The following is a 12,812-nucleotide window of genomic DNA, read 5'->3' on the forward strand; positions in this document are numbered from 1 at the left end:
AGCTGGGGGTGGAGACATGGACGGTGCCGTGACGCTTATAAAAGCTTTGGCATGGTTAGGTTTGATCGTCGTATTAGAGCCGGCCGGGAGAGTTGGACGGGCTGCAGCCCGTCGACCACCTCTCGACTGTCACAGCCCAGCGTCTCGCGTCCTGTATCTGTCCAGCAGTTCGGACCCGCCATCCATCAGAGCCAGACGGCGTCATATTTATCTCGGCAGAGCCAAAACAAATCGTCAGCTCGTTCGGCGCGGCGCGGCGGATCGCCCGGCGGGGGATCGTCCGGCCGAGGGCGGCGCCTGCTCCCTATCAGTGCCCGGCCCGCCCACCGGACTCACTTCCACCCAGCAGGTGTGCTGAGCGCCGGCCGCCGGCCCGGCCGACCCACCGCCGCTGGCCGCTCCCAGCCGGCATTTAGCAAAAACCAACATTAATTAATGCTCGTCTCGCGCCGTAAACTGAAATAAATGAACGCGTCCGAAGGCAAACAGTTCGTTTAAAGAATAATAAATGATACGGCGGATGTGCCAGACCCATTGTGTAGCGCAGAACTGGGACAGAGGGCTCACAGTGGGGCCTGTGTTTTCTCAGAGAGCGGTCGATCGGTCGAACTTCGACCTATAGCCCCGTGTGGCTCAGCGACCCAGATGCCTGAGTAAACAATGCGCCACCATTCCCTCGACGAGGAGCCATGGGCTCGTGACATCGCACACCAAGGTATATGTCGTCATACTATCGGTATATGTCATCATCCTATCACTGACCCTAGAATAAGCACGGCCACTTACCCTTTCCGAGCTGGCTAGCAGGGATTTCCATTCGCCACCCGTGACCTGCCGCGGTGACCGGTCAGTAAGTCCCCCACTGGCCCGGCTCTCACCTGGTCTGCGGGATGCCGTACTTGACGCCGACTCCGACCCGCGGCAGCACCTTCACCACCTTCTTCACCGTCGCCGAGTCGGGAAAGTTGAACATCACAGAGGCTGCAGCGGACACACAGGGACAACGTGGTCAGACTGGGACCTAGAACATCATGGGGGGGGGGGGTAGGAGCAATGGGAGATACGCTGAATGTAAACGCCAGGTAGTGAGTTGCAGTTAGTTATATTCATTTGTTCTTGTCATGAGAAACATGGTATTTTCGTGTCAGCAGTATTTAATGCCATCCGGCCTCCTTCGCTTCATCGTAATGTATCAACTGTTGTTTACATACCACAATTGATTTACACTCATTAGGGTAGGCATAGTTATGTGAGCGAGTAACGAATAAAACAATAAAATATAGCATCACTTCGTGACAAGCAAGAATTAACCAGCTAATCAGTGCGTCAGCCAGCCCCCATGCCAGTGCCACATCCATCTGCTCGTGGACCAATCCGTCCACACCGGTCCAAATCCGTCCACAAGGGGCCAAATCAGTCAACAGCAGGACGCGTCATTACCGGCAGCTATATTTATCACCACGGTCGAATTAACGCCGCTATATTTATCACCGATTGGCCGGTGTGGTCAGTGGTGGTCATTAGTGGGCGAGAGACTGACCGCCGCCGGAACCGGGCTGGTTCCGTGGTGTAATCACAACAGCGGTAGGAGCAGGGGGCAGTGGCAGACCAGCTGTCCGGAGTGGCAGGCCAGTACTATGGACCGGCAGACCAGCAGTCCGCAGCGTCACAGGTCTGATTCAGTCACAGTAGGACCTAAGTTGATCATGAGCGAGCCCACCGCGGCTAATACTACTCCTAGCGGAGCATGCAACAAGCCAGTAAAGCGTTTTCGTCCGATATTTACATAACCACTACCTATCCCAACTCGACCATCAACCAACGTGGAAGCTGACATATCTATCGACATCCGTCACCCATCAATACATTCCGCTTCTGACAGCTCCCTGGCCGCCTGCATCCCAAGCCCTAAATAAATATAAATAAATAAAACCATCCTAAACTGGCGTCCACATCAGTCGGCGCCGCTCGTCCGTCGGTAGTTCCAGCCGACGCGGACCGACAGTCGCCCGTGTGCCCGTCGACCCCGACGACCGTCGGCGTCGGCGGCCCCACCGACCAAGATGGCCGTCCGGCGCGACCGACGACCTTCCGACGCCGCCCACCATCGCGGCTCGACTCGGACTACTCCACCTCTCAGTACCTATCCTATCATTGTAATGACATGTGGGAGAACAGGGACTCATACCGCCGGGTCGCGGTGGGCATATGTCAGATGTCAGCGGCTAAAACATGGACCCAGGTGGCAGGAGACGGATGGCTCAAACGGCCCACTGGACATCGACAGACCGCCGGTCCGGGCTTCTTAGCGTTGCGTCTTGGACCGGGAGAGAATTATTCAACAGGAATGCAGTCAGAAGGGCTAAATCCAGCCAGGTTCGCCAGGCCATAGAGGTGAAACATGTCTGCGGCCGACTAACACGGATGATGCAAAACCTGCTGTCCATGACAAACGCTAGATTTCCAAGAACATATTATTGTGATCTGCCTGTCTCGAAAAATAAACCGGTTTGCTTATTTCACCTCTCCGACTTGTACAAAATAATGCATGAATTCGCATAACAGTGGATACTGCGACTACCCACGGAAAAACATCTAACCGTCTCTTCAGGCTCAGACCAAACTCAAAACAAACACACTTATTACCATCACACCACAAAGACCACCTCTGGAGGCAGCCCCAGGCTCATCCCTGTGGCCGACCTCCGTGCTAGGTGCATGTAGGTATTGCGGGACGGAGCTTCTCTCCGAGGAGTGCACATAAAAACCACGTGTCCATCCTCCGTCCGCGGTCATGGGCTGTTTTTGTGTCACCGAGCGGGACGGCCGGCGCGGCGGACAGACGGACGGACAGGACCGACTGCGGTGGGTCCCACCGGACTGTGTGGAGAGTTGGCGCTGGGTGGGTGTTGTGTGGTTTATCCTGGACCTCGTGCGGCGGCAGTAACGGACGCATAACAACAACATGGCCACACAGCCCCCTTGGATAATGGTGATGTTCGAAACCGGAATTAGCATTGTTAAAAGGACGCAAGGTCGTTCTTTTATGCTTCATATTCCTAATTTTAATCAGTCAGTAAATTATGAAAGCACAAGGGGGGCTGCTACCAAGCTCGCGACCTCCGCCGTCCTATTGTAAAATTCCGGGCAGACAGAGGAATTTAGATTGGAACGCTCGACATGATCTCAATGTCCGGGTGGAACGACTCCGCTCGCAGGGTTCATGTAACTGTAACGCGATCAGTCGCAGGCCGTTCCCTCGAGAGCAAATATAAATCGCGGAAACGGCATCAACCGGCTCTCATTAGGCTTCTCCTCGGCGACCCAGCACTCTCACGCTACTGAGGAAGGATTTTAATCGTGGAAAATACCCAGCCACACAGAAGAAAAACAACAGGAAGAAAACAGTTTAGCCCAGAGTCGATTCTCCGCGGACCACCCGCCGTGGCCGCCTCTCAGCAGGCAGGCATTCGGATAGCCGTCATTAATAACCCATCCAATGCCGGGCGGTCCATGGCTGCGGGCTAGGGCGGGGGCGGAGGCGGGGGCGCGGGCGGGACGGCCACTATCATCCCAAAACGTACTACACTTCTTGTCATCGCTGCCCGCCGTCGTTTATCGGAAAAGTGCCGCCGGCGGCGTTCCAGCCTTCAGCGCAAGGGAAGGGAATAAATGAATAGTCCAACAGAGTCCACGACTATGCCATGGCATGGGTCGTGTCAGTGGTAGTAGCAGCACAAGCCTACCGGCCCGGGCAGGTTTGTCCGACTGGCGACTCGTTGGCGGGGAGGTTTAATCACTCTATGGACAGTCTTATCTGACATATCAAACACTGAATAATGAATACTCTGTACCACATTATGTGCATTACATTTCATAATTCATAATGAAGGTGTGCAAATTGCAAACCGCAATGCATACTACTATTTCACCAACTGAATGGTCAACGATGTCTGATGCACAGCAACGTAATCACTTAGCAGCATGCCTGAAAGGCTGAAAAACGCCAAAGAAATGGAGAACGCTCTGGTTTCATATGAAACACGGGTTCGACAAACTCGGGTTTGAAACGAAACGTTTAGTTCAAAATGAACACATCAGTTTTGCGTGTGAGTTCTGAACGTGTCGAAACTGCAATAATCACCAGAATCCCTCAACCCTTCCATGCATTATGCATGTCGAAATAAGCCTTCGCAGTACCGTTAGCTGTCATCACTGACAGTGCAACGACGGGCAATGGAGTGTGTTGCACTCGGTCGCCATGGCAACGCCAAGTGGGCGCGGTACCGTCCTGATTTACCGGTGACAGAGCGGAGGCGCACGTCAAGTGCTGGCAGTAACGGCTGACAGAAGCGCTGTTGAACGGTGATTGACGCCCCGGGCCCACCCGCTACCGGCGGTAACGGCAGACAAACGGGGTGAGAGACACGTGCGCAAGGGAAGGAGTGCTGTCAACGGGCTGTCATTTGGGGGGACTGGATGGAAATAACCGATATGGAAATGGAAATACCGATGAAAATAGCCGATACTGAGACAGGGCTGAATACGACGACTGAGTGCGGTGGAAACTAGAGTGCCAGGGGCTGCTGTCTCATCCACCGCCGCGAGTTGTTGTTGATGTGAAATGTGACTGGCTGCGTCCCCCACTGGACTTCCTGAGCCTGATTACTCTATGCGTTCTAACCACACTGGCCGAAACAAAGGCCTACGACGGAAGAGCCTCGTATGTTACTTTCATCGCATCGTAACTTGAAACGTAATTAGGCAGTTGTTATTCCTGTTGAGCACGAGTTGTAAAGCAATCATCGAAATTTATCAACATCAAACATATGCCACACATTTAGCATATGCCACCTGGCGTCTACGTAAAAATGAGATAGATCATGAGGCGAACGAGGAACGGAGGGAAGCGCTATGGGGGCCAAGTCCAGTATCTCAAAGCCATGCATTTCCTCTCGGGTGATGTAGGACCACTGTGCGCCCTTTTGTCCCCGGCGAGAACACTCACTGCGCGAGGCGAGGAAGATCTCGATGGCCGTGTTCTGCAGCAGGTAGCGCCGAGAGAAGATGGCCCGGATCTCCGTGAAGTGCCATTTGCCGTGGATGTGGTCACAGTACCGCAGCACCTGCAACGACAAAACACACTACGTTAGACATTGAGAGGCCAGTAACCACTACAGGGACTATGAACACAAGATCACACCGTCACACGTAAAACACACGTCAACCAGCACATAAACTTCCTCGATATCGGCACGGTCTACAACCACTGCGCAGAGTGTAGGCCACCTACTTAACTTTCAGTCCATCCTTCCTTTACCATTTAGCGCTCCCACCGACTGCAGAGCCTAGGCCACCAGCCTTTCCGTAGGTATCATCCCGTCCTTTATCATTTAGCGCTCCCATTGACTGCAGAGCCTAGACCACCAGCCTTCCCGTCCTTGCTCTATCATTTAGCGCTCTCACCGAGTCCCTCCCACCGCCCATCAGCCGTCATCCATCAGTGGCTCGTCTCACCACCCACCACGCCGACCGGCCGCCGGCGGGCCGGGCCGGGCCGGGCCGGGCCGCCAGCTATGTGCGGTATTCGGGGGCGGGCGGCTCGCCGGCCCGGCCCGCCCCCGCCGACCTACCCCGCGGCGGCCGAGGACCATATAGCACCGGTCTGTATCACCAGTCCGCCCGGCCACGCCAATTTTCAAACCAGTTCCGTCCTGCCCTCCCTCTCCCCGTATCTCGCTCTCCATCCAGCCCAGCCTACCTCACCCCTCCGCTCCTCGCGCTCGCTTCTCCCTCGGTCACGGCCCACCCCTCTCCGTTCGTCCGTTCCGTCTCGTTCCGTTCCGTTCCGTTCCGTATCGTTCTATCCCGCCCCGTTCCTTTCCGTCTCGTTCCGTTCCGGTTCGCCCTCGGCCGGCGCGCGCCGCGGTAATGAGCGCTGTAAATCGCGCGCCGACCAGGCGCCGGCTGGCCCAGGAAATGGTCTCACTCGTCAGCCGGCCTCTAAACGGACAGCGCCATTAGCGGGTAGCGGCGCCGAGCGGCACACGCCACACGCTGAAAGGAGTGAGTGGTGGCGAGTACTCAGAGACAGCGGCGCAGGGAACAGACGCCCACAAGACGAGGGCCACAGGTGCCGCTAATTCACTGCACCAACAGCCTGTCAACATGAAACGGTGGCGTTCAGCTACCATAACGAATATTAAACAAACACCAATTAATTCAGACGGGCACAACCCTCCACGTGGCAGCCGAAATAAATGGTTCATAGGGTAAAACATGGAGCGCATATGGCAAACAAAAACATTAACTGTGGTACTGGACCGCAGACGAAAACAAAACTGAAAGCGTTTTGATTAGGATGAAAAGTGTATCAAAACAAAAATTCCTACCGGTTACTAAACAAACAGCAGTCCCTCTAGTCTCCTATCCGCTGGTCCGTCAGGCGCAGCGTAGGGCAGTCTGGGACCGTTGGCCGTAGTATGGGACAGTCTGGGATAGTGTGGGACAGTCGGGGGCAGCGTGGGACAGTCGGGGGCAGCGTGGGACAGTCTGGCAGCCGACAGGAACCCTCTCCCCACTAATGAGCGTCCGTCGGCGGCGGGCAGTGACCGCCTGATTAGCCGGCCAATCCGGCCGATAGGTAAACAGGGGCCCGGTGCCGGGATTACGACTCACTCAGCGCTCACGCACGGTCCGGCCGGTCACGCGACGTCCACGGGCCGGCCGGGGGCGACTGATGGGACCACCGCGCTGTGGGGTCACGGCGAGCCGCGGATCGTCCGACCGACCGACCGCACCGCGGAACGGTCCGGACCGACAGGTCAGTCATAATGGGCAGGATGGAAAGTCGCCCGCCAGCCGCCATTATTTGAGGTAATTATGGGCATAGCTATTACGATAATGAGAAAATAATTTAGAAAATAAACAGAATGCAAATGTTTTCTACTTAGTGCACAGTAACTAGATCATCTCATATTTCCTCCCAGATTGACGGCTCGGCGGCGGCGGTCGCCAAGAATAGCACTACCACGAATAAGCTATGCGGCGCAGCTCATTATCCCATACCGAACTCGAGTCCCATCCACGGCTCCCAACTAGCGCGGACCACACGGCACGCGGTGCTCCGGTCCCGGGGCGGTGGTGACTGGTCCATTAGTGGTCAGCACTAACTCAGCGGCCGTCCGCGCCGGTCCGGGCGGCTCACACACCGGGCACACGGCCGGCCCGCGCGCCACACCGGGCCCGATCGATGGCACGATGACAGCCTGATGAACGGCCACCTCTTGATGGCATCGGGACCGCCCGCCGCCGCCCGCAGACCGTCGCCCGGCGCGTGGCGCGCGGACGGCTAAGGGCGGACTCGTGCGAACCCCACGGGACTAGCTGGGGTAGAGTATAGGCCTACCATCACTCCCAGCCAAGTGGTTGTTGATGTTTGAGGTTCGACGATATTGAGTGAGGGTTCAGACATGTCGATAACTTCGGTATCGAGCAAGACGGTCAGTACGTTTTCTGATATCGGGCTTTGCCATCTGAAACACGTATCGCCAAAGTTGGCAACGAGTAGCACGGGATGATAAATTGTGAGCATACTGCATATTTCGTGGAGTATAGATTCCCATCGCCTACAATGAGACACAGTAGTCGAGTGGGACCATTACACACTGGGAGGTAAATACTAAATAGTAAATACTGGCGCGATGAGATCTGAGATACAGACAAGCCATGAAAAACGATCCCAGCAGCACCCAAGATTTGTAGGAGTTCTACTGACAATGGGATTTTCCCGGGACAACTGATGGATCATTCTTTCAAAAGCTTCGATCCTTGGATCTGCAACGTTTCAATCTAATCAGTGGCGTTCTAGCCAGGTTTCGTCTCCATCTGCGTTCAGGCAAACATGAATCCGTTTAGCATGCCTCTCGTTCTCCTCCATATCTTGTTTCTCAGTAACTCAGCTCCACCCGCGGTCACAAGTCTCCCGGGGTTCCACTGCGAACAGCCTTGTCGCCATCGGCAGACTGTCTCGGTCGGCGTGGGAACAGAATGTCCACCTCTCCAGCTGCTAATACGCGCCATCAGTCATCGCGCTGGGCAGGCAGTGACCGGCACGCCGCCCCAGCACCCGCCGCAGCAGACGGGTACTGGCGACGGGCCGACGCGATGACATGCATGCGTGCCTGATGTTCACAGACAGGAGGTATGTCAAACCGATGTGAACGGCTGTCAGGTTCACGCGTAAGATGCCTTACAAGGTGGGATAGGTATTCAGGATAAAGTTGTTTGAACGCCTGCCTAAGCGCTCTTCGGTATAATTTGTCTTTGTGTGATTTTCAGTTTAGGCATGTCTAAATCATACGCAGCAGTGAAGCGTTCGACGTAAAAACGACGGAATGTGTTAACAAGCCGCTGCGACGCATCAGCCATTCCGTTAATTCACGCGTCGTTGATCGATTGATGGAATCAGCAATTAGCATGCGAGGCACGGATCGAAACGGCACGGCCTCATCAGCAGAAGGCCGGGCGGAAATTAAAATTACCGCAGACAGCAGGACGCTCTAATAGGCAGTGAAATGTGATGTGGGTGGGATGAGCCCAGACGTCGGCATTAAAAAATAACTGCTCTAATTGACACGATAGGCGCCCTTTTGCTCCATATATCGCCTCAATTATCCCACAAGGTGTCATCAATTTACCTACCTTTTAGCGTGCAACAATAACTCACAGAACTGTCATAAGCCTCGTTCGCTACGTCAACAGCCGTCCGCCCGCTGTCATCGCCCGGAGCCGCCGCCGGAGCTGTCGGACGTTTCTCTCGCGTCTCGCCATAACCTGTCTGCGCCGCTCGCTAACCCCACCTCGGTCGACACCGACAGACGTGGCCGTCACAGGGCTCCGAGCCCACTTCGGTCAGAGTGTCTGCCGGTGCGCCTGGTCCCTGCTCGCCGAGGACCGACAGGCGCCGACACGGCAAAAACGTCGGCGTCCGCCGGTCGGCCGTCTGCCGAGAGCCCGGCCAGATCAGACCCCATTCATTACCGGCCGAGAGGCGCGGCGCCGGCGCGGCGGAGAGCAGCATCCGCACAGACCGGGGCCGACCGCACACAGGGCGGAACGGAGCCCAGGGGCTGGCAACGCGGCAAAGGCCACCGGGATTTACTACTGGCTTTGAAGTGGTCTGAAGTTAGCTTTGCATCAAAGCTTGATCCACTCGATGGGGATGTCAGTCAGCTGTGTTAAGTTTATCGGCGGCTTTGTAGTGTGCCTTTGCATGCTTTGCTCCTATTTTTGGCTCCATAGTTGTTTCAAATGTTTGAGGTTTCTGCTACCAAGTGCGAGGCCAAAATTAAAGGAAGTGCACTCGAGCCCTTGCCATCAAAAGAGAAGCCATGGGCGCTGCCATTAGCTCTTAGCTCCTGGCATGTCAAAGAAATTCTAAGCAAAATAACATTTTTAACCACGAAAAGGAATTGTCTGTGGGGTGCGGACAATGTTATTGAAAACAGCTTCCTCAATTAGGAAAGAAAACAAAACAACAAGGACAGCTCCTTCCAGAACCAATATCAATAAAGCTTCACCTGTCACCACAGAACCTCTCTTCATTTGCCAAGTAGAACAAACTAAAACAAACACAGCTCCTCTCGAATTTATCACCTGTGTATAGCAGGCCATGCGGCGGATTCCACCGAGCCCCGATACCGTTCCGGACCGCACCCGCTGCTCTCGCCGGTCCCTCTGTGCTCTGCCCGCAGGTGCGGGGCACAGGTAGAGCTGGTGAGTCACATACGGCAGAGTGGCGGGGAAGGGGGGCGGCCACTAACCCGATTAGCGGGGCTGGTTAGCGGAGATCGATGTCACTGACGGCAGACGCCCGACGCGGCGGAGCGGCAGAGCTCTGCAGCGACAACGGTCGCTGGAGCAGAGATCGCCAGCGAGCATACACCGGTAGACTGGAGCAGATACCGCCAGCGAACATACAACGGTCGACTGGAGCAGATACCGCCAGAGAGCATACACCGGTCGACTGGAGCAGATACCGCCAGAGAGCATACACCGGTCGACTGGAGCAGATAACGCCAGCGAGCATACAAGATTCCCCCATTCGCTGCCAAGTGTGGAAAACATACCCCAACCTCAAACTGCTCCGGTAGTTTTTCAATAGAAAAACACAATTCTAACGAATAGTGTTTGTCTATTCCAAACAGCCTGCGGATACAACGGTCGCTGGAGCAGATACCGCCAGCAGGCATACACCGGTCGACTGTGCGTGTAGTCGACCGTTGTCGGATAACAAGCGACACCGGTCGCAGGAGCACTTTCCGGCTCCCGCACGGCGCGCCGGAGCGGTTCCACCACATCCGCAGCGGTCGATCCAAGCAGCTTTATCTACGTTCCGCGCCGCGTCATAAACGACATAAAAGGTCGGGTAAACGCATGAAGAGAACGCGTGATACACTATTGGCAGATGAAAGCTTCGATGCTGGATAAGTGGATAGCCAACCAACTTGTAGATTTCGGTGCTTCTGTTATTATGATAAAGTGATGAAATCCAGCAAATTCATCTGACTTCAGTTGATAACAAGATAATTTCCGTCGGTTTTGTTGGTTTGATAGACACGGCTTTGCCCAGTAACTACGTCAGGCCAGTTCTGTCTCAGTTTCTGGAGTTTCCAGTTTCAAACGCCGCCGCGCCGTGGCAGCTGTTTACCGCTCTCGGTCCGGTGTGTCCGCCGTCCGGTGCGTCTCGCCCGGTCAGTGACCTGTCCTCTGTCCTCTGTCCTTAGCCCGTCGGCCGCTGATGGTATCCAGCCCACGTCTCTGTCCCGGCCGCTATGCGTGGCCCGTACCGGCGGCATCAGTCTCGGCGACGTCGGCCAGCCGTAATGATGTTATCACACACCGGGCGACCCATCATCTCGGGCGGGACAGGACAGGGCACGGGGAAGGACGAGACAGGGCATGGGGCGGGGCAGGACGGGACAGGGCGCGGGCGCCGCGGGACAGGATGAGGCACGGGGCAGGATAGGACGGGTACGGGGCGAGATCTTCACAGGGCAGGCAGGGTACGGGGCGGGACAGGACGGGACAGGACGGGGCACGGGGCGGGTCAGGGCGGGACAGGATGGGACACGGGACGCGGAGAAGGACAGGACGGGGCACGGGCTGGACAGGATGGGGCACGGGACAGGGACAGGAGGGGCACGGGGCAAGACACGATGGGGCACGGGGCGCGGGGAAGGGCAGGGGAGTGCATGGGACAGGACAGAATACGTCCTGGGGCACGAGGCAAGACGAGACGGGGCAAGGGGGCGACATCTTGGGACAGGACGGGGAACGGGGGGGATGACAGGATGACATGTCATGGGCATGTCAGGACACAAGGCGGGGTGGAGCAAGGCAATGGGCAAGATCTCGGCTCGAACATATTGGAGACGACGATGGCGCGAGCAAGACGGCATGCACAGGGCAGGCAGAAGGAGACGGCACAAGAGGTACACGGAGGGACGGCACAAGCGGAGTGGGTGCCCAACGACACACAAAGGCATCTCTATTACTGATAAAACAGAAAACAGGCAACACGGAACGAAAGGACGACAGAAGAGCCGGCACTCGGTCTACCGCGGACAGACTGCCTGTCACCCGGTGGAGGTTTCGGTGTGCAGCCCTCCCGCCCCGGCCGCTGACAGGGTCGGACAATACGGCCGCCGGCGCCCTGCAGGGCCGTCTCTCACAGTACCGAGGCCGCGGGGGAGGAGGGAGAGGAAGGGTTTATCTGCGGCCCGATCGTCGCCAGGTAGCGGCGATGGTCGCCGTGATAGGCGCGACACGGCGGCCGGAACCCGGCGCTGACGTACGAGCCGGACAGCGCGGCGCCACCGCAAACGGATGGAGCACCGCCCCCGACCCAGGGTGACCTCCACCCCTGGCTCCGGGTCTAACCACCGCCCCCGGCTCTGGCCGAACACCGTCCGCCGCCCCACAGCCCAAGGAACGAGTTACCACAGCCACCACCGTCCGTCGTCCACCGTATGGCCGGAGAAACAGCTTACCAGAGCCGCATCAGCTGTCGCCCTCCGTCGGCCGTCTACCAACCACCCGTTACTAAATGTCCACCATCCAACATTCACCGTGCACTGTCATCTGCCTCATTTGTCCCAGTTCAAACCAAAACTGTAGCACCTACCAACTCCAATATCACGTTACAGACCCAGACCCCATCTCCGCCTGATCACCATCTCTGCCGGGGGGACCGCAGACGTGGTGATTTCTCAGGCCGCCGCGCACAGACCAGATTGTGCAGAGGGTCGGCGGCAAAAACTGAGCGCCAGAGCCGTATGTCGCGGCCCGAGATCGGATCAGAGAAGGGTGAGCCCAGATAAGAAGTGGCGGACAGCACAACAGGACAACAGAGACCGAGGCGGCGGCGACAAAACAGGGTGGATTTCGGTCCGGCGGCGCCACGGTAATGTATCACAGATGATACGGTATAGTGCAGATTAGTAAAACTCTAAATGGTTACAGATTAGTAACAGCTTAGTAACCCATTCGCCCAACGACAGAAGAGACAGATAAGCCGTATGATTCTACGCTATAAGTATTTTCTTGATCCCACGTAAAGCATATGTCAAAAAGCGACAGATTGATCAGCACAAGTGTTGCTAATTAAAATAGAAGAAATCCATAAAAATATGAGCCTCCTTAAGGCCGGAACACAGCACACGCTTGCAAATCGCGTCGAACTCGCGTCAAGCGCGGAAATCGCTTCGTCCGCTGTGTTTTCACTTGCAATTCAGCTAACAACCCGCGTC

The 12,812-nt window shown here is 56.2% G+C and overlaps 1 protein-coding gene across 6 annotated transcripts in view; it reads right to left on the reverse strand.

Moving 5' to 3' along the window:
- The window catches only part of LOC122389611 (neurobeachin-like), a 157,729-nt gene that overhangs the window by 21,285 nt on the left and 123,632 nt on the right, over nt 1-12,812 (reverse strand). For 3 of the 6 annotated variants that reach the window (XM_043381793.1, XM_043381794.1, XM_043381795.1), the window contains exons 36-37: nt 5,009-5,144; nt 879-981 (exon numbers count right to left, since the gene is read on the reverse strand). In XM_043381793.1, the coding sequence (XP_043237728.1) occupies nt 879-981; nt 5,009-5,144 (239 nt within the window). The remainder of the gene's footprint in view (nt 1-878; nt 982-5,008; nt 5,145-12,812) is intronic. The other 3 variants (XM_043381798.1, XM_043381797.1, XM_043381796.1) reach the window with 1 other exon arrangement.

This window comes from Amphibalanus amphitrite, unplaced genomic scaffold, assembly GCF_019059575.1.
Source record: "Amphibalanus amphitrite isolate SeventyFive unplaced genomic scaffold, NRLGWU_Aamphi_draft 000365F_arrow, whole genome shotgun sequence".
Taxonomy (NCBI): domain Eukaryota; kingdom Metazoa; phylum Arthropoda; class Thecostraca; order Balanomorpha; family Balanidae; genus Amphibalanus; species Amphibalanus amphitrite.